The 27,116-nt window shown below is 38.8% G+C and overlaps 1 protein-coding gene and 1 pseudogene across 3 annotated transcripts; one reads left to right on the top strand and one right to left on the bottom strand.

Annotated features, from left to right (window-relative positions):
• Nucleotides 1-249: 249 nt before the first annotated feature.
• Nucleotides 250-27,116, bottom strand: WTAP (WT1 associated protein). Of its 3 annotated transcripts, none has more exons than XM_023254549.2 (8): nt 26,883-27,116; nt 19,743-19,780; nt 17,444-17,499; nt 14,609-14,667; nt 12,779-12,906; nt 8,441-8,619; nt 3,201-3,355; nt 250-1,507 (listed from the first exon to the last, which is right to left on the bottom strand). In XM_023254549.2, exons 2-8 carry the CDS (start codon nt 19,770-19,772, stop codon nt 924-926), a joined length of 1,191 nt encoding a protein of 396 aa, XP_023110317.1. In that variant the 5' UTR covers nt 19,773-19,780; nt 26,883-27,116; the 3' UTR covers nt 250-923. The 3 variants fall into 3 exon arrangements, with proteins under 3 accessions (XP_023110317.1, XP_023110316.1, XP_023110319.1); XM_023254548.2 differs by lacking the exon at nt 26,883-27,116 and adding an exon at nt 26,549-26,728; XM_023254551.2 differs by lacking the exons at nt 250-1,507; nt 3,201-3,355; nt 26,883-27,116 and adding exons at nt 7,396-8,221; nt 26,549-26,728.
• Nucleotides 10,853-10,965, top strand: LOC111560712 (annotated as a pseudogene).

Below are 27,116 nucleotides of genomic sequence, written 5' to 3'. Positions count from 1 at the left end.
GTAAAATCTATACCCAGTGTGGGGCTCAAACACACAACCCTGAGATCTAGGAGTCACATGCTCCAGCAACTGTCAGCCAAGCACCCCAAAGAATACATTTTTTAAAAATTAAGTGCACAATCAAAATCAATGCATGAACTGAAGTTTCACTTTTGTGGTATGTTGAAGAATTAGGAGTAGAACTTCAGCAATTCAATGAAAATAAATGCTAAAAACACACACGCAAATAAAAAAAACTAATGCAAGCGGTTACAATAAAAATCTTTATTTAGGTTTGGTCAGTACAGGTAAGATATACTGGAGTCACAGAGCAATATGCATTAACAGGATACAACAGTTCATAAAAACTGAGTAACTATGCACACAAATTTCTTAAACATTCAGTCACCTAAAGAGAAAATGCACAGATGTAAGGTGGAAAAAACTGTATCTAACACTGAAACTACTCTAGGACTCCATCAGCAAGTCCAGCTTTTAGTGAAAAACTACTGTACTGGGCAAACTTGGCAGTCATAAACCCACATCTACTCTAACAAGTCTGAATGGTGCAGAAGTATAATAACAGCATGAGGAAGAATGCCCGTACACAGCACAGGTTCTAGGATAGACACAGATTTATACAGACATCATTGTGTTATACTTTAGGGAAAGATTTCCATTTACAACTTCACATTAACTCATATAAAAATAACTTGACCCTACACAAAATGTCCTTTTAGCAACATTCAAGGTAATTAACTGTTACAATTTCCAAAGTGGCAGAGGTATTGAAGCAAAGGGGGGGAGGGGCGGGGAGGAAAAGAAAAAAAAAACACCACACCCACAAAAAAAAGGCAAATTGTGACAAAAGTATGCGTTAATTTTCCGGACAGTATCCTCTCCCAAATTAAATGACACTGTATAAAAATTTGTTGGAAAAAATATTACAAAACTGAACCCTGTACATTTACACTTGAGTCCAAGCCATTCTGAACGTGGCGGGAACCCGTAGTTCGGTTACCTTTCCCACTCACTGTTTTCTCCTCTTGAGGGTCAGGATTGGAGTCTGTGTCATTTGAGTGGTGTGTGAGAGAGTTTTCACTGCCCGTGGGAGAGTCTACACTTTCATACCCCGCACTGAGTTGATTTACGTAACTACCACCTCCTCTGCCAGTTCTCTCCTCTGAGCTGTTGGAGGCCTTATTCCCATTCCCTGGAGAAGAAGGAAAGTCATCTTCGGCTGTGTCCCCCTCCCTGTGAAATCCAGACCCAGACGTCCTCTGCCGGGAGGAACTGCCATTACTTGGTCCGTTGGCCAGCCGGCTGCAGTCTTTACCTGTGGCCTCCACCTGTCCTCCAGGCTCGGAAGGTGTAGTCCTGCTGGTACTTGGGGCTGGAGCCTGAGACTGCTGTTGTTGGTACTGAGCCAACTGCTGACGCGTCTCTTTCAGCTGTTGCTGAAGAACTAGAATGGTGCTCTGCATACCCTCGACTTCTTCGTCAAGTTGAATGATGAAGTCATTCAGTTCTGTGCAAAGGAGAGTCAAACCTACTTTAATATCTCTGAAAACAGATTTTAAAATATTGCTTAGCGCCTGCCACAAAGCTAGGCAGTCAATAAATGTTTAAGTGAACAAATACAAGTCTAAAACTCACAAACTATTTCAAGCTTTTGCTTAGAATTTAAAAATAGTCATTCAAGAATGAGTTTGTTTGGGGTGGAAGTAGGGGTGGGGGAGACTTGCTTAAAATATCTATAAAGCAACCAAGTTCCAACTGACCCAAGCCATCTAGCCATATACAACTCATAATAGCCCACAAAATCCACTCCACATGGGTTTACCTCTGGGCCCACATGGCCAGTCCCCTTACTCCTTATTCCTCCTAATCAGTGTCTGTCTCAGCTCCACAGCAGGTTCAGCCCTAGGAAACAGTGGGTCCTCTACTCTAACACTCCAAAGAGGCCTATGCTGTAACAAAGGACTGTCCCACATCCAAAAAAAATCAGAGAAAACAACTCTTGAAAACTGATAAAATACACATGTCCATTAAATCCTAAAAAGCCTTGGGAGAGGAAAAAGTCCTTCACTACTATACTGAAATCTATTTTCTATGTTTACGAACAGTAAGAGCTAACAACTATCACTATGAAAAGATACTTTAAAAGATACTACACTGACTACTGATCTTCATGATTAACTGTCAAATATACTAATTCTCAATTTAGTTTTCATTGGTGAGATATTTCAGGTACTATTCATCCTTCCTCAAAGAGAAGAGAAACAGAACAGATGCAGCAACACTTGCCAAAAAAAAAAAAAAAAAAAAAAAAAAAAAAGGTGTGGGGGAGGCGGGCAGAGACAGAGACTGAATTAAGTTTACCTTTAGCAAATTTAAGTATTACATTACATGTTTAGCAGCACCTGGGTGACTCGCTTAAGTGTCTGGCTCTTGATTTCGGCTCAGGTCATGATCTCATCGTCAGCAGACTGAGTCCCACATCAGGCTCAAGTTGGGCGTGGAGACTACTTAAGATTCTTATTCATTCTCTCTCTCCTCTCTGCCCCTCCAGAGCTCATGCTCATTCTCTTTCCAAAAAAAGTTACATCTTATTCACTAAACAGGACCTTAACAGGTACAATCAATTCTTTATATTTAGACCACTGGAAATAGCCAAATACCTCCAAGATTTACACTTACAGAGAAATTGGTTAAATGGAGATAACCCCCTTTTAAAAACACTGACTTTAAATTTGTCTACGTACAGCCTTATGTTTCACCAAATTCCACCCCTCCAAAACCAAATACTTCTCGAAATTTGCACAATAAACAATTAGGAGGAGGGGGACCGCTAAAATTAAAATGGCTTTGCTACTCAACTAGAAATTTTTTTTTTAAGTTTATTTAGAGAGAGAACAAGTGAGCGGGGGAGGAGCAGAGAGAACTCTAAGCAGTCTCCTTCCTGTCAGCAAGGAGCCCAATGCTGTGAGGTTGTGAGCCTGAACTCACAAACCTGGAGATCATGACCTGAGCTGAAACCAAGAGTCGGATGCTTCACCAACAGAGCCAACCAGGTGCCCCAGCTAGGAATGTTTCATTTGTAATTTTATAGAACTACTGGCAGAGATTAGCACATACAGAATCTAATCTATAATATTCATGCCTGGCAAGTTTTTTAAAGCCAGTGCAAATTTAACCAAACTTTTCAAAAATCCCCTTACCATCCTGACTGCTTTTAAGCTCCTCACTATATTTCTTCTGTAAAGCCAACTCTGCTTCAAGTTGTGCAATACGTCCCTGGGACAGCTGCCTTCCAAGTTCTTGATTCTCCTGGATAAGCATTCGACACTTCGCCATTAACTTTTTGCCTGTTTGGCTGCAAAGGAAAGAGCCATCCATCACAAAATGAAGACAAGTTTCTACAACCTTGTTTACTTGCAATTATTACAGCAATAGATGTAACACGTACAGAATGTAACTGTCACAGCAGATGCCTCCCTATAATTACCATCTTCTCTTCTGGAACACGTCCATCTTCTGCATTTCAGTATTTTGCCAATACAGCAGCAAAAATAAACCCTAAACAAAAAGTACCCAAATGGCCACATCTTCTATTACACTAATAATTAATTCTGGTATCTATTTTCATCCCAATTTATCATTTGTAATAGAAACAAACCAGTTAATTAACACACATCTCAGATGTATCAGTATTAAGAAAACACTAAGGTACTTAGCTTGGAACAGTAAAGTTCTTGAAAAGGTAAAGGCAGTATCATAAGCAGAGTATATTTATTCTTGCTAAAACAGCATTTGATGAGGATGCCTCTTAATAAGCTGTTCTCACAAGACGGTTTACTGCAGTAAGTGAGGCATATTCAGTAACTGTTTTTAAGGAGCCGTTTAAAAAAAACCCGTTAAGACTATTTCCATTCACTAATCTTCATTTAACTTCTTTATTATATACTTCTGAGCTATCTTCGACTGTAAACATAAATTTAAAAAAATTTAATATTGATATGTGGTTAAGATTTTATTCATGTTTAATAGGTTTAGAACAGAAAACGAAGATTGGGATTACTTATCACAAATAACATTGATGTAAATATCTGCCAAATTAGGGGTACCAAACTTTCCACAAATTAGTTACCAAGGCCCAGTGCAACACTCCATAAAGACTACACACACATACACAGCAACTGCAAAAATGCAATCAAACGCCTTAATAAGTCTTCAATAAAACTTTACAGCTTTTCTTTAGCCTCAATAATAGAAACGATCCCCTCTAAAGGGATCTGATTTAAATACATAATTGTGATATTACCTGACACTTGAATAAGGACAGTCTGATATTTTTAACTTTTTTTTTTTTTTAAACTAAGTAGGCTCTACACCTACACCCAAGTAGGCTTGAACTCATGACCCCATGATCAAGAGTCGCATGCTCCACAGGGATGGTCTGGTATTCTTGTGATGGCGTTAAGTTCAGAAAGACTTAATGGGTTAAAAAAAGTTTTGCTGACATTTCCTGTCCTTTCCTTCCTTTAGTGGGGCTTTCACTTGCCTGATACATTACTTCACAATGCATCATATCCTATTATATAAGCCTTCAGACTCTTTAAATGAGAGCATTTTGTGGAGTGCCTGGGTGGCTCAATTGGTTAGGCGGCCGACTTGCGGTTTCAGCTCAGGTCATGCCTTCATGGTTCGGAACTTTGAGCCCCTCATCGGGCTCTGTGCTGTTAGCACAGGAGCCCACTTCAGATCCTCTGTCCCCTCCCCTCTCTGCACCCTCCTCGTACTGTCCCCAAAATATTTAAAAAGTTATGAGAGCATTTTGTAAGTGATTCTCATTCTTTGACTCAGCGTTCTAGTGTTTTTTATCTATTGTACATACTCTACCCTAATTCAGGGGTAATTTAAGCAAAAGTTCGTAAATTAACTTTCTCTGTGGTACAGTGAAACCTGGGTTACTGCTGCTCGGAGCAGCCTCAGGTGAAAGCACTTGCTAAGGGTTTTATTCTCTCTATGGTAACTCTATTAGCTGGTGTTCTTGCTCGTTGCTACTGTAGCTCCAGACTCCCCCTCATTTCCCATCAGTACCCTCCGACTTTGGCTTCCACTGAACAAGAGTTTAGAAATCCAGTGAGGAGTTAAAAGACGGGCAACCACTGGTCAGGCAGCGTGCTCCTCCCACGCCCTGCCCGCACTCCCAAGTTTGTTTTCTTACAAAGTCTATAGCTTCAGTGTTTTCCAACTAACCTGAAAATCCTATGTGAATTTAATAAAGATTAGGAAAAAAATACTGGTAAAACCAATACATTAACTTGTGACCTGACTTAACCTCGTATAAAGTACCACAAATTCTAATAGAAAAAATGCTTCCTTTATGGTCATACCTTTTAATAAATGCCTGTTCTAAGATAATCCTATCACTTCTAAAATTAGTGATTACTGAAACAAGTCTTAAAACACTTTACCATTTTACCATGTCATGTGAGATTTATATTGTGTTCATTACATCCTTCAAAATGGTAAGAGTTCAATTACCAATAACTGTCTTTGGAATAATTTTCTTTAATTACACCCCCCGCCCTGCCCCATAACCCATTCCTAAAAATCAAATAATCCCAAAGAAAATATGAAAGGAAACAGTCTTGAGAGAAAGATTTATAAAAAAGAACAGACACTATACATTGCTTTATGATCACAAGGAAGGGGGCCAGGGTATCTGAGACATGTACACACAATTGCCTAAATGATTAAATGCAAAACAGAACTGTCAAAATAACTGAAATATACCTCTCTTAAATACTCTAAAATATATGCACTGTTACATGTATGAAGTATTTCAACTAAAGCAAAGAAGATAATTTAGAGAATCTTTCTCTTTCAAAATTAAAACAGAATAGGAAAATGGGGTGGGGGGACCCATAACCCATTCTATTTGAATTACTCCAGACACAGCACTGATTAATAAGCACTGTTTCAAGTTAATGATGTATTTATAGTACCATTTATACCCTATTCTTTACAGAACAAAAATTCACTTACAGGTGATTAAAATAAATTATGATTTATTAATACAATGGAAATATTATGTACCCATTAAAAATGAAGTAATCTAATAAAAGAATGAAAAAAAACGTGCAAGGGATAAACTGTGTGTGTGTGTTAGGGGGAGGGGGACACCAAGCTGCAATCGTGTATGTACGTTCACATTTGTTTAAAATCAATGTATATAAAATGACTGTATGTGCACAGAAACGATCTTGATGATACCCAAGAAATTTAACAGTGGTTACTGTTCCTGGAGAACACAATGGGGAATGGCAAGGTCACATCCAGAAGGGACTCTCATTTTTTGTCTCCACCTTTCTTCATGCTGTTCCAATTTTATACATGAGCATGTATTATCTTATTAAAAAAAATATTTTTAACCCCACAGAGAAAAACCCCCACAGACCTCACAATGACTCTTACCTAAGCAGTAAAGAAGGATGCTAGCTAATAAAATTTGAGTACATGTTAATAATACATTTTATGAATTATTTCTTGACCTACTAAAAGTACGTAGGCCATTTCAACTGTGATCTTAAATGGCATAAAATATATACAAATGCCTTAATGCGGCACATTTTTGTTTACTTACCCTCCAACCCCACAAATAGTGAGAATTTTAGAAGCGGATTTTCTTGCCATAAAATCACACAAACCACTTCTTCAACCCACCCTCTGCCCCACAATCAGTTCCCTAAAGCACAAACATATAAGATACTTACAATTGATTTGAATGGTTAAGAGAGAACTTAAGTCACCCTTGTTAAAACTGCACTTAAGCGTTGGGACAATCTGGAACATTTATCTTCCACTCATCTTAGACTCCATTATCACCAAGTGAAAATTCTCATTGGTGACTTAGAGAATGATCTGACGAAAAAAATTCACCTCCAGGATTGGATGGAAGCATGAAGAAATAATGCCTCATTTATCTAAATGATCAAATGAATTTGCTAGAAATGACCACTATACCTTTTTTTCAATTCACAAAATGTCTCACTCAGGCCAGCCCACAGTTCAATACATTATTTCCCCAATCTTCTGGCAGGCACCCTGTGAAGCTGTCCCACATGAATTTCTACTGCGATACCCGGGACAAGGTGTCAAAAAGTACCAAGTGTCAAGTCTCCTTGTCTTTTATGATACCAGCTGGAAAAAAGGAGGTCTTTAAAAACGTGACACAGAGCCTTTTCCTTCACTTTGAAGAGCATGGCAACAATTTTTCCAAAATCAATCTGCTCTCCACAGCCCCCCAAAATCAAAATGTTAAAAGTACAACAAAATCATCATAGTATTCCTTGAACTTAAAAAAAAAAAAAAAAAAAAAAAGAAAGAAAAAAGAAAAAAAAAACCAACTACTTCAAGGCACATTTAATTTAATATCAAGAGTGCAATACAAAAGGCCCCAAATACAATGAAGGAAACACATTCCCCCATTAACACCAACGACAATACTCTTTCAACATGTGCCTGTTGAATGGAATGGGGATTTAATTTCACTACTGAAAAAATAACGCGGTGAGTCTCATCACAGCCAATATCCTTATACAATCTAGTAGTGAAATGAATGTTCATAATGCTTCAAACAGTTTCAACCTGAAGTTTGATACCACACCTTTATGTTTGTACAGTCCTCAATAAGATTATCTACAGCATTAGCAAGAATTCAAAGAACAAACCATTGATTAAACCCACATTGATTTAAGGCTCAATCAAGTAATATAGAGCCCCAAACTAAACGGTTATGAACTACTTGTACTGACATCTATTATTTGATTCTCTCACGACTATTAAGTTGGTTCCTTAGCAAATGAAGCTCTTTAAAGGCAAAATTCACCTCATTTGAGTTTTGACCCAGAAGTTCAACAACAATCACGAAGTCCACAGTCTTATTGGCAAAACTGATATACAGTGTCTCTAAGTCACTATGCTCAAGGTTAAGAGCGATGCATATTCCATTTTTACATTTTACTGGAATTTTACATGTTCAATTCATGATTTTAAATCTCTAGGTTTTCATTCCTCCAAACTGTCTGAAGACACAGTGTGCCACAGACTTAAGACTTCTGTTTCTCCCTCTATTTTCTTCAAACAGAAACATTTCTCAAGTGTCTACATGTTCTAGAAGGGGAATTTTTCGGAGGTGGCCACTTCTTCGGAATAGTCCGACGCCATCAGGCCTCTGAAGCAAGGGGAGGGGGAAGAGAAAAAAGCTGAAACACAAGGTTCATCTGGTAAGTTTTACATTAACCATTACAAGCTGGATAGTGTAAGAATGTGGCTTTTTTTGGCTCAAAAAGTCTGAGTCTTGGTGTGGAAACGAGTACTTGGCTGTCCCACCACAGCTTTCTCGCAGTGGGACTGTCAGGGAAGTCTTGACTGGGGAGTATGATTTGTTTACCTATCAGGCGTAAACTTCCAGGCACTCAGTTCATTTTGGGCTTGTTCCAGTTTGTCTTTAGTCTGTTCCAGTTCACCTTTCATTTTTAGGAAAAACAAGTTGATCGCTGGGTCTACCATTGTTGATCTCAGTTGGGCAACGCTAGGCTGCTGGACTTGCTTGAGGTACTGGATTTGAGTCTGTACAAAGTAAAAGAAACAATTACTACCAAATCAAAGAAAATATACACAAGAAGGTGGCGTAAAACCCCTTTTGTTCACAGAATTTACCAATTTATTAAATCCTTCCTCCTTTAATCTTAACATCCTCTAGAAAAAGTATAAATTGTAAACAACTTTTTAAGGTTATCCATGTAGGAATTAAGGCTACAATTGCATTTCCATATTTGGAATCTTTAAAGAGGCTGTATCTTACTTCGCAACCAAAGGATACAAAAAATCAGTTATATTTACTAAAAATATTGACACCCCTAGAAAATTGCCAAGTTTAAAATATTATCTAAGAGTACAGTAGTTTATTTGTATCTATGGAAATTATTCTATGTATAGGTCTCCTAAAAATATACCAAGTACAAGATTATAACTTAAAATACACATTTGTATTTCCAAATTTAAAAATACACCGTGCTTATATGAGGTGGTATTACAGCTTTATAAATAGCTCAAGTGAAAATAAAGTATATATTCATTTTTTTCCTTCTGAGTAGATATGAATCACAGAATTATATAGGTGGAAGGTGACTGACCAAATCCAAACTGCTCATTTTGGAAATTAAATAAGGCAAATGTCCACGGATACACAGTTCAGTGCCAGAATGGAGACTAGAATCTAGTTCTCAAGCCTCCTGACTCCCAGTCTGGGGCTTTTTCCACCACACCAGAACCCTTCTACTTACATATGAAACCTTCAATTTCGACTCCAGTTGTACTATTACTAGCACACTAACATTACATTTCTAAAATATGAAATACAGTTTATTAGCATTAAATGCATCACTTTCTTCACACCCAAAGTAGTTTTGGTTCAAGATCCTGCTGCACACTAACACTTAAAATAGGATTAAAGTAAACAATTTATAAGCTGCTAATTTCTACCAAAATTTAGCAGAAAGTACAAATATGCTATGTGGATTGGAAATATATTTACTATTTCACTGAGCAAACGGAGGTAATTTTTTTATTTAGCGTAAGGAGATTTCTTAAAGTTACTCATTAAAAAAAATTTTTTTTCAATGTTTGTTTATTTTTGAGAGAGAGGGAGAGAGAGAGACACAGCACGAGCAGGGGAGGGGCAGAGAAGGAGACACAGAATCTGAAGCAGGCTCCAGGCTGTCAGCACAGAGCCCAACACGGGGCTTAAACTCACGAGCCATAAGATCACGACCTGAGCCGAAGTTGGATGCCCAACCGACTGAGCCACCCAGGCGCCCCAAAAGCTACTCATTTTTTAAAAAACATTTTATTTTTGAGAGCGAGCGAGCATGAGTGGGAGAGGGACAGGGGTGGGGGGGAAACACAGAGGATCCAAAGTGGGCTCTGCGCTGCAGCAGCTCGAGCCCTATGCTGGGCTCGATCTCCCGAACTGCGAGATCATGACCTGAGCCAAAGTTGTATGCTCAACCAACTGAGCCACCCAGGTGCTCCTTAAAGTCACTCATTTTATTTTATTTTATTTTTTTTTAATTTTTTTTTCAACGTTTATTTATTTTTGGGACAGAGAGAGACAGAGCATGAACAGGGGAGGGGCAGAGAGAGAGGGAGACACAGAATCGGAAACAGGCTCCAGGCTCTGAACCATCATCAGCCCAGAGCCCGACGCGGGGCTCGAACTCCCGGACCGTGAGATCGTGACCTGGCTGAAGTCGGACGCTTAACCGACTGCGCCACCCAGGCGCCCCAAAGTCACTCATTTTAAACAAAAAAGTGCAGCTGCTTATTTAACATAAGACCAGTTGTTAAGATAACTGAACAGGAACAAAGCATGTCATACAGCACATATCACCCACTGTGATCCCTAAGAAAACATGCCTCTCCGAGATGGACATAGTTACTATTTAGGTTTACAACGTGAACTGCCCTCATCTGCCATAGATAATCTTGTCCTTTCCTTATGTTTTTGTTCCTACCACCCTTTCTGCAAAATCTTACTCTGTAACTAACTGAAAACGAGCTGGTTCAGCTGACATGTGAAGGGGAAAACTATTAAAAAAAAAGTATGACTGGAAATGGTTAGATTCTAGTTGAAATAACCTTAAAAACCTAGGATGAGAAGACAAAAGGGTAAATGAGCATCACAAAAGGCTCTGATCAGGCATGATGTTACCAAAACTGTCTGTGCCATAGCACAGCTGGAGAACAATAGGAGTCAACTGTATATACTGTCTAGGCAAGCAGTAAGAAGTATGTGACCTAGGTGTTGTACGAAAGGAGCACTCACTTGACAAGGATGGAAGAGGCCCTCGGGCATGACAACACATATGGTTAAGGCACTGCCACCTATTTCATGTCATCTAACCATCGTTAAAAAAAGGCACATGAACTAGGATGTCAAGAGTAGGGCTCAAGAAAGAATTCAAGACACACTGGTGCTAGGAGATATTAGCACTGGCACCCTCCAATCACACTCTACCAGCAGTTTGTATCTTGCAGATAAGATTCTTCCATTGCATGTATAAGCATCTGGCACAGTGCCATGCAAACTGACCCAAAACTAGGTAGAATCTAGAATCCTTAGTATCAAAAAAAGGAGAAAAGAACTTAAGAGTTTTGAGATTGGGGTGTTACCTATAAAGAAAGAAAATTAGGGGTGCCTGGGAGGCTGGCTCAGTCAGTTGAGCGCCTGACTTTGGCTCAGGTCATGATCTCACGGTTCGTGGGTTCGAGCCCCGCGTTGGGCTCTGTGCTGACAGCTCAGAGCCTGCAGCCTGCTTTGGATTCTATGCCTCCCTCTCCCACTCTCTCTGCTCCTCCCCACTGACTTGCGCTCTGCTCTGTCTCTCTCAAAAATAAACAAGCATTGGGGCGCCTGGGTGGCTCAGTCAGTTAGTTAAGCGTCTGACTTTGGCTCAGGTCATGATCTCGCGGTCCGTGAGTTCGAGCCCTGCGTCGGGCTCTGTGCTGACAGCTCAGAGCCTGGAGCCTGTTTCAGATTCTGTGTCTCCCTCTCTCTGGCCCTCCCCCATTCATGCTCTGTCTCTGTCTCAAAAATAAGTAAACGTTAAAAAAAAAAAATAAAAAAAAAAAAAAACAAACAAAAACAAGCAAAAAAAAAAAAGAGAGAAGAAAAGAAAATTATATTCAAACTATTGGTGAGACTTCTTGAAACCAAGTGTCCAGGTAAAAAATACAGCCAAAGGTGGGGGGTGGTCAAGAGATGAAAATATAGAAAGTGAAAGTGTGTGATTACTGAGAAAACAAACTTTATAGGAAGTAAAAGGACTGTGACTGAACCCTGAAAAACATTTCATTAGTGAGAAAACAACTACGAATAGGACTGTGTCCCATTTATGATCAGAGTCTCCAGTGACCAGAATATTATCTTTTGCATTAGATTTAATAAACAATGTATCAGACCAATGGAGATTACACAAAAGAATTCAAGAAAATTTCAGATTTTCAGGCTGCCTGTCTGGCAGTTGGAAGAACATGCAACTTGATCTCAGGGTCATGAGTTTGAGCCCCACATCGGGTGTAAAGATAGATTACTTTAAATACATAAAATTTTAAGAAATTTCAGATTTTTAAAATTAGTAACAACATGGATAGAGCTACCTCTATTTTACATAACATATATACAAACACTAAATAAAAAGGAATAACTGGGACTACTGAAGACACCGTAAAATTGAACCTAAATCCAACCAGACCTAAATGATCAAACATGTCAATGGATTTCAGATCTGTGTACAAATGAAAGCTATTAACAATTAAAAGCAGACATGGCAGAGGTTGCTGATACCAGGAAGAAGTTTTTTTATGCACAGAGAGGTAAAGAGAGCAGAGGAGAAACAGCTTGCTTAGAAAGGAGCAAATGCTCCTTATACTCTCAGATACCAACCTACTAAAAAACATCTGAATCGATATGCTGATTATTGTATCATGGAAAATAACTGAAAACTTTGAACTTCCTGGCCATTGAAAAAAACTTCAAATCCGACAACAGGGTGATCGCCCAAGATTTTACAATTTGCATATTTATAGCATGAAGCTGATCTATCTCAACAAAATGTGCATTTATACTTACGAGCAAGTATATAAAATTCGCTAACTATGAATACATGTCATAATGCAGACTGAAACCCAATTTCGCCAAAAGACTTAAACCACTTGAAATACTCACAGTACACTCTTGCATCTCTTGCTCCTTGGTAGCCAGTCGCATTACTAGGATGTTTTCCCTGCGGGCAGACTCTTGCTGTTGTTGCTTTAGTTTTTCTTCAGACTCTCTTAACCCAGTTACGTCATTAGCTGATGATTAGAAAAAAAAAAAAAAAAAATCCCCAAACATTAGGACATATAATTTCAAGATCAACCTGACCTACCCAAATAAAGTTCCAACTGCCTCTGTCAAGAAAAAAAAAACAAAGGCAAAAAAATTCATCTAGTCTTTAGTTTCTATCCTTATGTGTTCTTGATCACGAGTGCTCTTTCAGGAGGCAGTGGTGTTAGAGTGGCCCACAGCCACCTCATCCTACATGGGATTACATTTATTCTTGTCCAATCCATCTCCCAGAACATGGGAAGCTTCATTATTTGCATCCGTCTATACTGTAACACACTGACAAAGTCCTGACTATATTGTTTTTAACCTATTCAATGTAAATATGCCAAAAACTGCACGATTATTACTTTAAGCTCTCATAATGCTAATGTGTGTGGATTATAATATAGTCATATAGTAACTGAAACTTCAGGTTATTAAGCTTTCTGGACTTGAAAAACTATATTGTCCCCCTCCGCCCTTTTCAATTTTTGAGAGAGCGAGCGCGCGCGCGCACACACACACACACACAAACAGGGCAGGGACAGAGAGGGAAACAGAGAATCCCAAGCAGGCTGTGTTGGGACACTCAACCGAATGAGCCACCCAGGTGTCCCTATATTATATTGACCCTTTTTAAAAAAGTTTATTTACTGTGTGTGTGTGTGTGTGTGTGTGTGTGTGTGTGTGTGTGTGTGTTGTGTGAGAAAGAAGGGGGGGGGGGTAGACTGAGAGTGCATGTAGGAACAGAGAAGGAGCAGAGAGAGGGAGAATCCCAAGTGGGCTCCATGTTCACAGCACAGATCTCACAAACCAGGAGATCACGACCTGAGCTGAAATCAAAAGTTGGACGCTTAACCGACAGAGGCCCCCAGGTGCCCCTGTATCGTTTTTTATGTTCACAAATAGTATGTTACTCTTAACTCAGTGACAAGTGACAAAAACTAAAATGGCTTGAAACTAATAAACTTTGTTGGTATTATTTTTCAGCAGGTTTTGAAAATCTGTAAATATATCTATTGTTACACTTGAAGCTCTTACAAGTTTATTGTGTGTGCTTCTATGTACTTCCTTTCTAAGACTAATAACTCATGTTTCACTTCCAATTCTTCTGTGGAAGCAATGAGGGGCACATCAAGGAAAGTTCAAGTAGTTGTTGAGTTCCCCCATCTATGCTCTCAGACACTTGTATGTAATTCTACTAAAACAGTCTCGCTATCATATGATTATTAGATGTCGGTCTTTCCCAAGAACTGCACACGAAGGGAATTAAAGAAAAGAGATCACGGCTCATTCACCTATTTTGCAGCAGCAATACAGTGAATGCTTGGACAGAATTCTGGAACGAAATGCTTGAATAAAAATTACAATTGCTGGGGCGCCTGGGTGGCTCAGTCAGTTAAGTGTCCAACTTTGGCTCAGGTCATGATCTCAATGCTCCTGAGTTCAAGCCCCATGTCGGGCTCTAGGTTGAGAGCTCTGACAGCTCAGAGCCCAGAGCCTGCTTCAGATTCTGTGTCTCCCTCTCTCTCTGCTCCTCCCCAACTCGTGCTGTCTCTCTCACAAAAATAAACATTAAACAAAAATTACAGTTGCTTAGTAAAACCAATTATCCTGCAACAAAAATTTTCCTTAACAAAAATCTAAAAGGAGATATTCATGTAATCTTCAGGAAACTTAAAAACTTACAATTAAGATCTGTGTATTTGCCCTCCAAAGCTTGGACGTATGCTTCATATTGTTTCCATCTAGCACAAAAATAAATTCACATATTAGTTACATTGATATCGCTTTTACTAAATTTATAAATTTATAAACTTATAAATTTAAGTAATGCCAAGAATTTCACTACATGATTTTTAACCAATAATAAAGTTAGTCACTTCATTATTCCTTCTCAACTTATAGGAACTAGGCAAAAGGAAACACAGAACAAAGTGTTCTCTGCTGAGAATATACTAAGTGTGCTCCTCCAGGTCAGTTCATGGGCCTTACAGGACGCTGTCACTGATGCTCAGCACATGCCTGGATTAAGGAAGCGGAGTAAACAACTCGCTTTCAGATATGCTGTCCACCTCAAACAAATGGCACCTAAGAAATGTGCCCACTTATAAGGGACTCTAGGTTATCTTAGCTCTTTTCTGAAAATTATCACGTGACTCCGTTTATTTTTGCCCATAAAAAAGGGGGGAGAGAATATACTCTCTCTCAGAACTATTCTTTAAAGCGTATCTAATTGGCAGAAACAATCTGCATAAATGCCATACGCTATGAGAATATGAGGAAACCTTTCTTCCTTGCTATATTCCTCTACCTTCAAAATACAAGCTATGTTAGCTTGGCTATTATTGCTGATAAACAAGGTCCCCAGACTTATGCTTACGCAACAAAAAGTAACCTGCCCCAAATGTCTACTATTCTGCTCTTCTGAAGAGCTATATTTTCAAGCTGCTCTTCAGTTACAGCTATTCAAAATTTAGTTGACCTCTGACCCATGTGGGGTGGAGTTTAGGGAGGAGAAATCCTGCATGCTCAAAAAATCCATGTATAACTCTGGACTTTCCAAAAAAGCTTAACTACTAATAGCCTACTGTTGACAAGAAACCTTACACCAGTAACATACACACTTGAATAACATGTATTTTGTGTATGTATTATATACTATATTCTTATAATAAAGCCAGAAAATTTTCCTAGAAAAAGGGAATATTAAGAAAACAAAATACATTTCAAGTATTGTACTGTATAAAATCTGCACGTAAATGGACCCACACAGTTCAAACCTGTGTTGTTCAAGGGTCAACTGTACCCTTGATTTTAGAAAATCTTTCTACAAAACCTCAAAAATTTCTGAAAACTTTGCTACGAGATATTAACATTACAACACAATGAACAAAAAAAATTCCAGGATACCAAGCAAATTCACCTTTTACTGTTCATACTACTGTTCAGTCAAAGGCATGCTTATTCTTACGGGCCCTACAACCTAGGACACAAACAGGAGTTTCACTCAATGTTTGGAGATGAATAAACATCTTTTGTGGAAGCCACATTAACAACTATTTTAGAGGAACAGAAAAATATAAAAGCTCAGCCAAAAACATCCTTATCGAGATGACAGAAAAAACACAGAACAGTTAAATAAGCAGAACTTGATTTAAAATCACCAGGAGAATTAATGAGGACAAAAACTCACTTAAAAGTCGTATGTGAGAATTCCCTGAAGAAAGAGAAGTTAAACTGACCTCAAGAATATAAACTGCACATGACTTAAAACCTTAAAGGTAACTTAATATAAAAAATTGCTACCATGAGTTTTATTAAGATCATAGTACTGATTTCTCCCCCTACAGATGAATCAAGAAAAAGACTGCACACACCAACCAAATATAGAGAGAGAGTATCAACATGTGAATGGCAGTATTATCACAAACAAGGGACTACCTCAGCAGGAGGATTAAGAGTGTTTTAGAATACTATGGATTTAAATTTCATGTGCAGGAAAATAAATGTATGCAATGGAAAAACTGTCCTCTGCACGAAGAAGATAAAAAGCTTGTCTACAATAGAGTAGCTGAAGGAGGTGGGAAATTATCAGATTCTAGTTAACAATGGAACATGTCATCTGTGCCTGCCCATCTTATAAAACACCTTTTTTCCCTCCCCTACTTCCAGCCAATTAATTTACTTATTCAAGTAAAAATCACTTGGAAAGTTCTAGAGAAAAAAGTTCAATGACCTTGGCAAAGGTGCCCTGAAAAATCTTTGTTCTAAAAACTATCATGTAAAAAACTTACCAAAGTAATAAAATGCAAAAAGAACACATTTAAGTTACACAACACAAAACCAGTGTTGATCATATTTTACATTAAAAAAAAACAAACCCTTAATGCTGTTCTTGACAATCTGCTTTCCAAAGACATTTACAGAATAACCATAGAAATTCAGAGCTTAAAGTAACCTTTAAAAATAATTTAATTCAACTCCTTTAACCTGCAGATGAGAAAATGGATATAGTTAAATGAGCTGACCAAAGTCAGTTCTGAGAAAGAGTAACTTTGCCTATCAGCAAATGATATATGTCTTCCATAACTAGACTTGTCATCCTTCAGGACTACAACTTTTTCACATGTTGAACAGAAAAGGAAAAAATAACATCAAAACAAGTCTATATACTTGTTAAACTAAAAGCCTTCTGAAAGCAGGGTTATTCCCCATAGCCAAGTTATACACATGGAGTACAAATGCTTTCAGTTAAAATTCTGAGTATCTTCCCTCAAGAAAACCTCAAGTTACCTATTAGTCTAGAAGCTACCCAAGCTAGTACTTTAGTTCTATGAAGTGTTATACTTCCTTCAATGTTTACACAATGAACAGACCATATTATGTTCGACAGTACATTAAGTGATTTGAGGATGCATTAACGTTAAAAAGAAAAGTCTAACTTGAAGATAATTACAGGATAGAATCACAGTATGTTCTATAGAAAGTGCTTTATATTTTTGGTTAAAAAAATTTTTTTACCTTAGAATTAACTCATCTCGTGCCATAACTTTGAAGTCTGTTTCACTCAGTCGAACCTATATAAAGAGATTTAAAACATGAACTGACTGCTTTTCCTAAAATTTTTTTTTCCAAAGTTTATTTTTATTTGAGAGAAAGAGACAGAGAGAGAGACAGAGAGAGAGAGAGAGAGAGAGAGAGAGAGAGAGAACGCGCATGCACACATGCCTGAGAAGGGGAAGGGTAGAAAGAGGAAGAGAAGGAATCCCAAGCAGGCTCCACGCTGTGAGCGCAGAGCCCAACACGGGGCTCCATTTCAGGAACCATGAGATGTCGACATCAAGAGTTGGACGCTTAACCAACTTAGCCACCCAGAAACCCAATTCCTAAAACTTTTAAATACTGAATACTACTAGTTCTTATATTCTTCACATTTTTTTATTTAAACAGGATCGTAACATTTTAATCCCTCATTTCTGTTATTAGCATTACCCTTATTACTAAAATCACACAGTACCCCTCCTAAAAGGAGCTCTGTACTGAGATGAAACATTTCCAGAGCCTGAGACTTAAATGGCTCAACATATATTGTTTTTTTAAATCTTACTTTATTGAAAAGAAGTTTTTCAAAAGTGAACTACTTATCTTTAATATAAGCATCATTCTTAAGGAAATGCAAATCACAACTCCAATGAGCTATCACTACACATTGATTAGACTGGCTTTAAAGAACAGTAGTAACACCAAATACTGGGTGTCATACATTGCTGGTGAGAAATAAATTTATTTTCATACAGAAATTTGTATATGAATGTTCACAACTTTATTTGTAATAGCCCCAAACTTCCTTCAACAGGTCAAATTACAATATATCCAAACCCTTGGAATACTGTATTTACCGTTAAGAAAGAAACAGTCTATGGATCAACTTGGGACAAACCTCCAGAAAATTTTACTGAGTGGGAAAAAAAAGTCCCAAAAGACATACATACTGCATAATTTCTTTGGTGTAACATTTGTGAAACAGCAGAATTACTAAAATAGAGAACCGATTAGTGGTTGCTAGGGCTTTGGGATGGAGAGGGAAAGGATGGATGGGGCTATGGAGGAGTGGCAAAATGGAGGCTTATTAGTAATGGTTCGGTTGACTATTTTCATTGTGGTGATGGTTACACTTAATTACCCACGAAGAAACTGCACAGAGCTACACACACACACACAAGCTCTGTGGATTGTGCCAATGCCAAGTTCCTGGTTTTCATATTGTTATACAAGATTCTGATAGTTATGCAAAATTAACCCTGAAGGAGGCTGGGTGAAGAGCACACAGAACCTTCCTGTACATTTCTTTGCAACTTCCTATGAATCAGTAATTGTTTCAAAATAAAAAGTTAAAAAAAAAAAATGAGCACAATATACCAACTAGCTGAAACTGCTTTGTAAATTGAGAAACATTGTGTGTTTTCTCTATACCAAATGAAGACTATACAGGTGAGACACCTCTCCTACTTTAGTATGAAATTAATGCTTTATTAGTTTCCTTTTTAAGAAACTTGCTTCAAATTGCAACACTAACCAGTATAATAGTACTATCATCAAAAGGAAAAGGGAAAATCACTGTACCAAAATACATTAAAAGTCTAACAAAAAGCACACAATTCTGATTATTAAAACACATTACAATTCTTTATTTCATGAATAATTTAACTTCAAAACTAAAGACGAATTCCCATAATACCACCTTAAGTGTTCACTTAAATACTCACTGCTTAATATGTACATACCCTGCTTTCCCATTTGAATTATAAATTACTTTTAGGAAACTGTTATTTTGTAATTCTGTGACTGACTAAATTTAATTAAGTTAGGGATATAGGACAAGGAGAAAATAAGACTAGAAAACAAACTTCAGAGAAAAGGGAGGATCTAAGAACTAGCTGTAACCTTTTCTTGAAAAACACAGAAGTGGTTTTACCACACAACCAAAGGGATTTAAAAAGTAGGAAAAAAAAAATAAGCAACTTATAAGAACTTGTGAAGGAATCTTTTTTGACACTTACAGTCATGTAGATGGAATTACTTGTAAAACAAAGATTAAGAGTAGACCATGGAGATAAAAATCTTTTAAAAACTCAAAATATTCTAAAAATACACTCCCTATAAGATTATGTCTAACACATTATACACCCACAATGCTATTAGTGTTATAAGGCAAAAGAATGAACAATAAGCAAATAAGGACAGTCCCTTTAATTCTATTAACCACCCCCCCCCCCCCAAACACAAAGTGCTTAAAAAACTGCTGAAAAAAAAAACACACCTTTTTGGGAAGAGGTTCCTCGTTGGTCATCTTGAATCCTAGGAAAAAGAGGCAGAGAGCAGAGGTTCGATTGATTTTCTCCCAGTTAAGGTAGGAACAAAATATACTGGCTTTTCTAAACCAATTAGGGAACTTAGTTAATCACTACGTTATTTATTTAAAAACTTTTTATTTCATAGTTTTTTTTTTTAAATGCTTATTTATTTTTGAGAGACAGAAAGAGAGAGACAGCGTGTGCCTGAGCGGGGGAGGGGTGGAGAGAGAGGGAGACACAGAATCTGAAGCAGGCTCCAGGCTCTGAGCTGTCAGCACAGAGCCTGACACGGGACTTGAACTCACAAACCATGAGTTAACCGGTGCCCCTAAAAACCTTTTAAATTTTAGATTTACAAAAAAGTTACAAAGATATCACAGGGCTCCAGTTTACTCCACACCCATCTTCTCCTTTGTTAACATCTTTTGTTACTACTGTCTTTAGGTTTTTTAGGAATTCCTTTGTAAAAAAAACCTGATCATTCCTTTTGATGTTCCCATGAAGGATTGACCAGAAATGTAACTCTCAATGCATTCTTACAACTGTCCTATGAGAAAGAGAAACCTTACAGAAGCAATAGCTTTGTACTAAACTCAGATATTGACCTCAGGCAGTATCCCAGACATCTTCCGCAAGAATAGGAAGGGTAGTACCAGTTGCTAAGTCTTTCCTTTTACAGCATTAGGTTGCTATAGTAAAGTAGAATCTGTCATCATCGTGACAATTCACCACTGTACAATGAATATTTATATACATTATATACTACACCTTAATAAAAATATTCCCAAACTACTTAATTTTATGCCACAGAATTTATGTCAAGTTAGCTTTTTATAAACGTATACAAAATTTACTGAACCCAGTTGCAAAAGACAGGTTATATACAAGAACTACTCTCAGTAACTTTATTATGCTTATTGAAAACACTTTCTGATACCTCCTATTGTTCAAATAAGGACACAAGCAAATTTAAATTCATTCCTAAGTTTTATTTCCAACAGCACTGTCATGAATCTTCCCCTTATATTTTAAACTTCCTTTATATTTACTTACCCACACTTATTACAAATCCCAACTATTAAACATTCAGCCAAAGGGAAATAAGTTGCAATGATGTAACACACAGCATGGTAACTATAATTAGCAATACTGTACTGCATGTTTGAAAGTTGCTAATAGAATAAATCTTGAAAGTCTTCACAAGGAAATAAAACTTTCTAACTGTGGTAACAGATGGTAACTAGGCTTACTATAGTGAGCATTTCACAATATATACCAATATCGAACCATTATATTGTACATCTGAAGCTAAAGATACATCAATTATACCTCAATAAAAAAATTAACCAAAGAATTTATAACTTAAAACTGAATTATTTATTTATTTTGAGAGAGCATGGGCACCCACATACACACGTGGTACTCAAACTCAGTGAGATGTTGACCTGAGCCAAAATCAAGAGTAGGATGTTTAACTGACTGAGCCACCCAGGTGCCCCTAAAACTGAATTTTTAAAAGCTACTTGACTTCTTACTATTTGAGAGTCCTCAAAAGGAGATAATCTTCCAATATCACTTTTTATGTTACATACAATCCCAACTGTGTAAATCAGACATTCTAATCATATGCTGCCATTAAAACCTCATTTTCAGACTAGAGAAATCAGTGTTAAAGAAATCAGTACATTTTAGAAAAAAAAAAAAAAACCCGTAAGTTGATATTATATATTGCTGGCTTAATTCTTCCTTCTTTAATAATTTTATCATTGGGGGCAGAAGGCAAAAATCTGAGGTTATCTGTTTCTGAACTAAGAAACTGACCAAGTCGCTGACCAAAACCTATGAAGACATGACCATTATTTCTACGATATAAAATCTGTATATTTTTCTTTCTTTTTTTTCTCCCTTTAAATGGGTCCCTGTTTACTTTAGGCCTCTTGTTGCCCAGTGTATACTCTCTGCTGGAAGTAACAGACAGCTGCTTAGTGACTCTCCTAACGTGATACCAGTGATTCCAATCATCTGGGAAACAAACCTTCACCATGTTTGTCCTCAGAGGTCTACTTGTATGTTCAAAGTGTACTCACTCTACTAGACTGCAACCTACTGGAACCCAGAAAGCAAGCGTGGCATTTCCTTAGAATTTCCCATTTGAGTTAAATATAACAGGTAAATGTCAATAAACTAAATAACTTTTAAAAACTGATGAAGGGCACCTGGGTGGGTCAGTTGGTTAGGTGTATGACTCTTGCTTCCGGCTCAGGTATGATCTCAAGGTTCTTGAGTTCAAGCCCCTTGTTGGGTTCCAAGCTGACAGAGCAGATTCCAATTGGGATTCTCTCTCTCAAAATAAATAAATATTTAAAAAAACCTACGAGACAATTCCGGCCCTCTGAACTTCTAGCCACTTTTAACTAGTATACATGTGCCTCTGCAAGTCACTACTTCTAAAGGCACCCAACTCACTCAAAATAGTGCACTGATCCCTACTATCCCCTCACATCAGGCTTTATGTTTCTTCATAGTTCTTATCATAAGCTGATATTTTGCATACTTATCTGTTTCTCCCAATTATAAAATAAGATCCATTAGAATTGTTTTATTCACTGCTGATGGCACAGTACACCGGAGACATGCAAACATGCTGAATGGAAGTATGAACAAATGAATTTGCTTCAATTACCAATGAAATCATAAAAGTGAATAAGCCAATCTAATTTCCGCCCCCCCACCAAAAAACCAAGATGACCTACAGTAAAAATCTTGAGAATAAATATGGAACCTAATATAACAGATACTGTGATAACATTGCTATGAGTGACAGTTTCAAAACTGCTAGGGGCGCCTGGGTGGGGCAGTCGGTTAAGCGTCCGACTTCAGCCAGGTCACGATCTCGCGGTCCGTGAGTTCGAGCCCCGCGTCGGGCTCTGGGCTGATGGCTCAGAGCCTGGAGCCTGTTTCCAATTCTGTGTCTCCCTCTCTCTCTGACCCTCCCCGGTTCATGCTTTGTCTCTCTCTGTCCCAAAAATAAATAAACGTTGAAAAAAAAAATTAAAAAAAAAACAACTGCTAGATTTATCACTGTGGATAGGTAATCCACAATATTGCTAAATGGGCACCACAGCTACTCAGAATTTTAGTTGTAAAATTTAAGCATTATGGCTGTTATTAAACATAAATTCCAGTTTATAAACTAGTAAATGCTTCTATAACATGACATTTTCCCCCAGATTGGTTCATTCTTTTAATACGTATTCGGATTATTCCATTAAAATAAAATTAGACACTTAATTAGCAATGAATAAGCTAAACTGTTTTTAAAGGGCATTTAAAGGACTGGGAAACACATGAAATTCTAACCCTGCTTTTATCTAAGAGAGTGACAAACTTTGAAAATAAAAAAAAAAAAAAACAACAGAACTTCTGAGCCCATTTTGCCCAACCCAAAAAGGATTACCACCACCAAGGCTCAAAACTATTCAGCTACTTCTAAAGATAAACACTAATCTTTAGCATGGTGACCAGCACAAAATAAGCAATTATTAGTTTCCTTCTCCCCATCAAAAAAATAAAAACTTTCAGTCGCTACCTCTTGAAGAAACTGAAAGGAGAATTCACAGGTTGAGGATAACTATCAAGACATACTCCCGTCTTTGTTTCTAAGCCCCACTGCAGAATGCTTGGTGATCTCCAATCTTTAGAATTCTAAACAGCAAGCTGTTAAAATTTTTAACATTGGTTTATGTTCTCTTTCTTTCTAAAAAGTTTGATGGTGGGCAATTTTCATTACACACAGCTTAACGAATATGTATTCTCTTTATAAAACTAAATATGTAAATTTGTGATATACATCAGAAATAAATGTAGTTTTTGTATAAAGGTTTGCATTTCATGTCGATTCTCAGAGTCACAGGTCATTCCACACGTTATAGGATATGTATGTGGCTTGGGAATTCAAAGTACAAGCATTTTGAAAGAAATCCCTCCCTGATTTGTAGCTGTTGAAATGTCACTCTTTCCTTGAGAATCCATAATATGCCACAAGAGTCAAAAGCAAAAAAAAAAAAAAAAAAAAGGGAAAAGGCAAATTAGAACATATTTAAATTTAAAAGCATCAATATTTAACTATTTAGTCAAAATAGAACTTGGTTCTCAAATTTGTCTTTCATATTACATGAATGTAGTAAGAAAATTATTATTGCCTTAGGCAACTTTTAAATTTCAACTGACAAGCACAATAGCCATCTAAAATCAATTCTAGATTCATAAAGACAATGTTTATTCCAGGTTCTTAGAACCATCTACTTTTGTATCAGAAAAATGAATGATTGAAATACCTAGATTTAAATTCAGAATCTTGGGGGGGTGGGGGGGGCGGAAATGAATATAATATTAAGTGCTATGAGTCACATGCTTAATAATCAAAACTTTCCAAAATCAAAGTTAGTCCCCATCTTCTAGATGATGAAAATGATTGAGTCATCTGGTGATTAGCTCTGGTCAAAACAGCTATTAATAAATTGGGGGTTAGGACCCCAAATGCCACACCTCTCAAAAGCTGGTAACTGATTAAGATGGATTATTCTCCCACTCTCCCATCAATAATTATTAAGCTTAACTAATCTAAGAATATAAAAAAAGCAAAATAGGGGGCGCCTCAGTCGGTTGAGCGTCAGATCAGGTCATGATCTTACAGTTCGTGAGTTCAAGCCCCACATCTGCTCAGTGCCTACACCTTAGAGCCTGGGGCCTGCTTCGAGTTCTGTGTCTCCCTCTCTCTCTGCTCCTCCCCCGCTCATGCTCTGTCTCTCTCTCCTTCAAAAATAAATAAGAACATTAAAATTTTTTTTTTTAATTATGTAAAGGTTTCAGTTATTCCTATGGATTAATTCAGGGATAACCTCTTAAATTCAGATCTCAGAACCACCATGTACTCTTAATGCCTTAACAATGAGAAACATTTAATGATGGAGAGTTCAGTTTTGGTTGGCTAGGTGCCTAGCATCCCAGATCCCAGTACTTCCCTGGCTCTTAGCATTATGACCCGAAGTTATGCAACTCTGTTCTCTCTTAGGCGAACACCAGCCAACACAATTTAAGAAAGCATGTACCTCACTGAACCTAATCATAACTAAACTCAAGAAACTAATAATCTGACAGCATACAACATCGGGTCTGTGGTAGGTAAAAAGGGTACTAATTAGGAACTGGAAAACCACCTTTTCCTGATTCTTATCAGTCATGGATCTTGAGCAAGTCACTTAACTCTGGGCTGCAGTCTCCAAATCAGCAAAAAAAGGATACAAATTTTGCCTGCCTCACATAGTGTTGGAAATCTCAACATCCAAGTGCCATAAAAATGCTACACAAATGATTTTTTAAACAAAATATCAACATTAAAAGTTTAATATGCATTAAAAACAATTAAACCAAAACGCAACAACTACATTGTCAAGACCGGAGAATATTTATAGCTCGGAGTTCTAATCTGATGGACCAGCTTAATATCCAATGGAATATACTATTATGGGAATACTGAAAAGTTTTTCTGATAATCTGAGTATCAGAAAACAGGTAAAAAAAAACATTTAAAAAACAAGCATAAAACCAAACATTATCTGGATATTGTTTTGCTAATTAGCGGCAAAATCTTCTTTCAAGAACGAGGTAACATACAGTTATATGAAAATGCTAAGACCATATCAGGTAAAGGTTATTTTCTAGGGGATTCTATACTATATACATACAAGTACATACGTACATACAAGAACACAAAGGACCTTGAAAGCTGTAACGTACTGTACAAATTATTACAGCTCTCGTCTCCAGATCGTAGAGCTGCCACAGATTTTCTGTATCGCATATACCAACTCATTTCTAACACAAAAAATATTTTGAGCAAGTAGGACTCAAAATTGAATCAGGAAAACTAGATACTACTAAGTTCTATAAATTACATAAGCTAAGTAAAACATCAACAGTGCCGGGGACACATTTTTATTATTACTTTCGTCCTTTGGGACTTAGAAATTTAGGTAGGTTGCTTAAGGTCCGCCAGTGAGAAAGGAGAATCCTGATTACCTGGCTATAGCTACCTGTTTAAGACAAGGTAAGCTCTAAAAGAACTCCCGAAAGGCACGCACCCAAACCCTTCAAATTTAACTTCATCCTTTATCACATGCCACCTGGTGGACTGCAATTTCTTTCGCCGACTAGCCTCATCAGATGCTACTGAACGACAGGAGTAAACAGCAGCCTTGGAAAGACCCAAGGTGAGACCCCGAAATTTCACGAAAACCTCGAATACAGAATTTTTTCTTTACTCAGAATGCATGCAATCATTCAAAAATGGAAGTCTACAGGAGGACGCAGCTGCAGCAATAACCTACTGCGCGACGTGAAATTTGGTCCACGGCTTTCCTTCCCTTAATGAACTCGTTAGTGCCGCCAACCCTCGGGATCCCGCGGAGAGGTGGGAGGGGGCGACACCGAGGCGGGGACACGACGCACACCGAGGGGGCGGCCTCCCGGTATCGCCGGCCCGCGGGAGCGCCTGCCTCGCCCCCGGGACGGAGGCCGAAGGCAAAATGGCCTCGGGGCGGCGGAAGTGTCCCCGCAGGCGAGAAGAAAGCGCAGCTAACGGGAGGCCGGCGGGCCCGGGAGCCCCGAGTCGCCCTCCGGGCTCTGCCCACCCCTTACCCGGGTCGGCCGCGCCTCAGCCCTCGGGACCCGGAGGTCCTCGCGGCCGCTCCCGCCGGCGGCCCGCACCTACCTCTCCAGACGGAGGCCGCGCCGGCGCCGCCCAGTCACATAGGCCAAGGCCGCGCTGCCCGCTCACCGCCCAGGCGGCCAGACCGCGCTACCGCCGGCCCCCGCGCTCCTCCTCCCGCCGCAGCCCCGGCGCTCCCCTTTATTTGCGGGTCTCGCTGCCACAAAATGGCGCTGAGGGAGGACGCGAGGCCCCGACGCCCCACCCCCTTCCCGCTCCTCCCGCCGCCCCGCCCCGCCCCGCCCCGCCCCGCGCCGCCCACCGCCCGGCCCTAAAGCGCCGCAGCCGTAGCCCGCCCTCATCGCCGCCCGGTCCTGTCAGCGGCCGGCTCACTCACCGAGTCGCCTCCCGGACGCGGCCGCAGCCCCCGGCCCGTCACCAGGCCCCGCCACGGGGAGGAAAGACGAAGGGACGGCACCCGCCCAGGCGCTACGGGGGGTGCTGCGCCTCGGTGGCACGCCCCACAGCCTCCGGAACGCGGCAAATTCAGCAGGCGCCGGGGGAGAAGAGGGCCGCAGGGAGGGGTGGGAGGCGAGGTCGGAGGTCAGCCGCGGGGCATCACGGGAAGGGC

The sequence above is a fragment of the Felis catus genome, chromosome B2 (genome assembly GCF_018350175.1).
Source record: "Felis catus isolate Fca126 chromosome B2, F.catus_Fca126_mat1.0, whole genome shotgun sequence".
Classification (NCBI taxonomy): domain Eukaryota; kingdom Metazoa; phylum Chordata; class Mammalia; order Carnivora; family Felidae; genus Felis; species Felis catus.
This window is presented reverse-complemented; position numbering and strand designations above follow the sequence as displayed.

Bases quoted from the DNA above. Each gene is read 5' to 3' on its own strand.
- WTAP (XM_023254549.2), bottom strand. From the start codon at position 19,772: ATGACCAACGAGGAACCTCTTCCCAAAAAG. The intron at 14,668-17,443 runs GTAAAAAAATTT...TTTTTGTGCTAG, and splicing joins CGAGATGAGTTAATTCTAAG to ATGGAAACAATATGAAGCAT. The intron at 8,620-12,778 runs GTGAGTATTTCA...TACTTTGTACAG, and splicing joins AAGAGATGCAAGAGTGTACT to ACTCAAATCCAGTACCTCAA.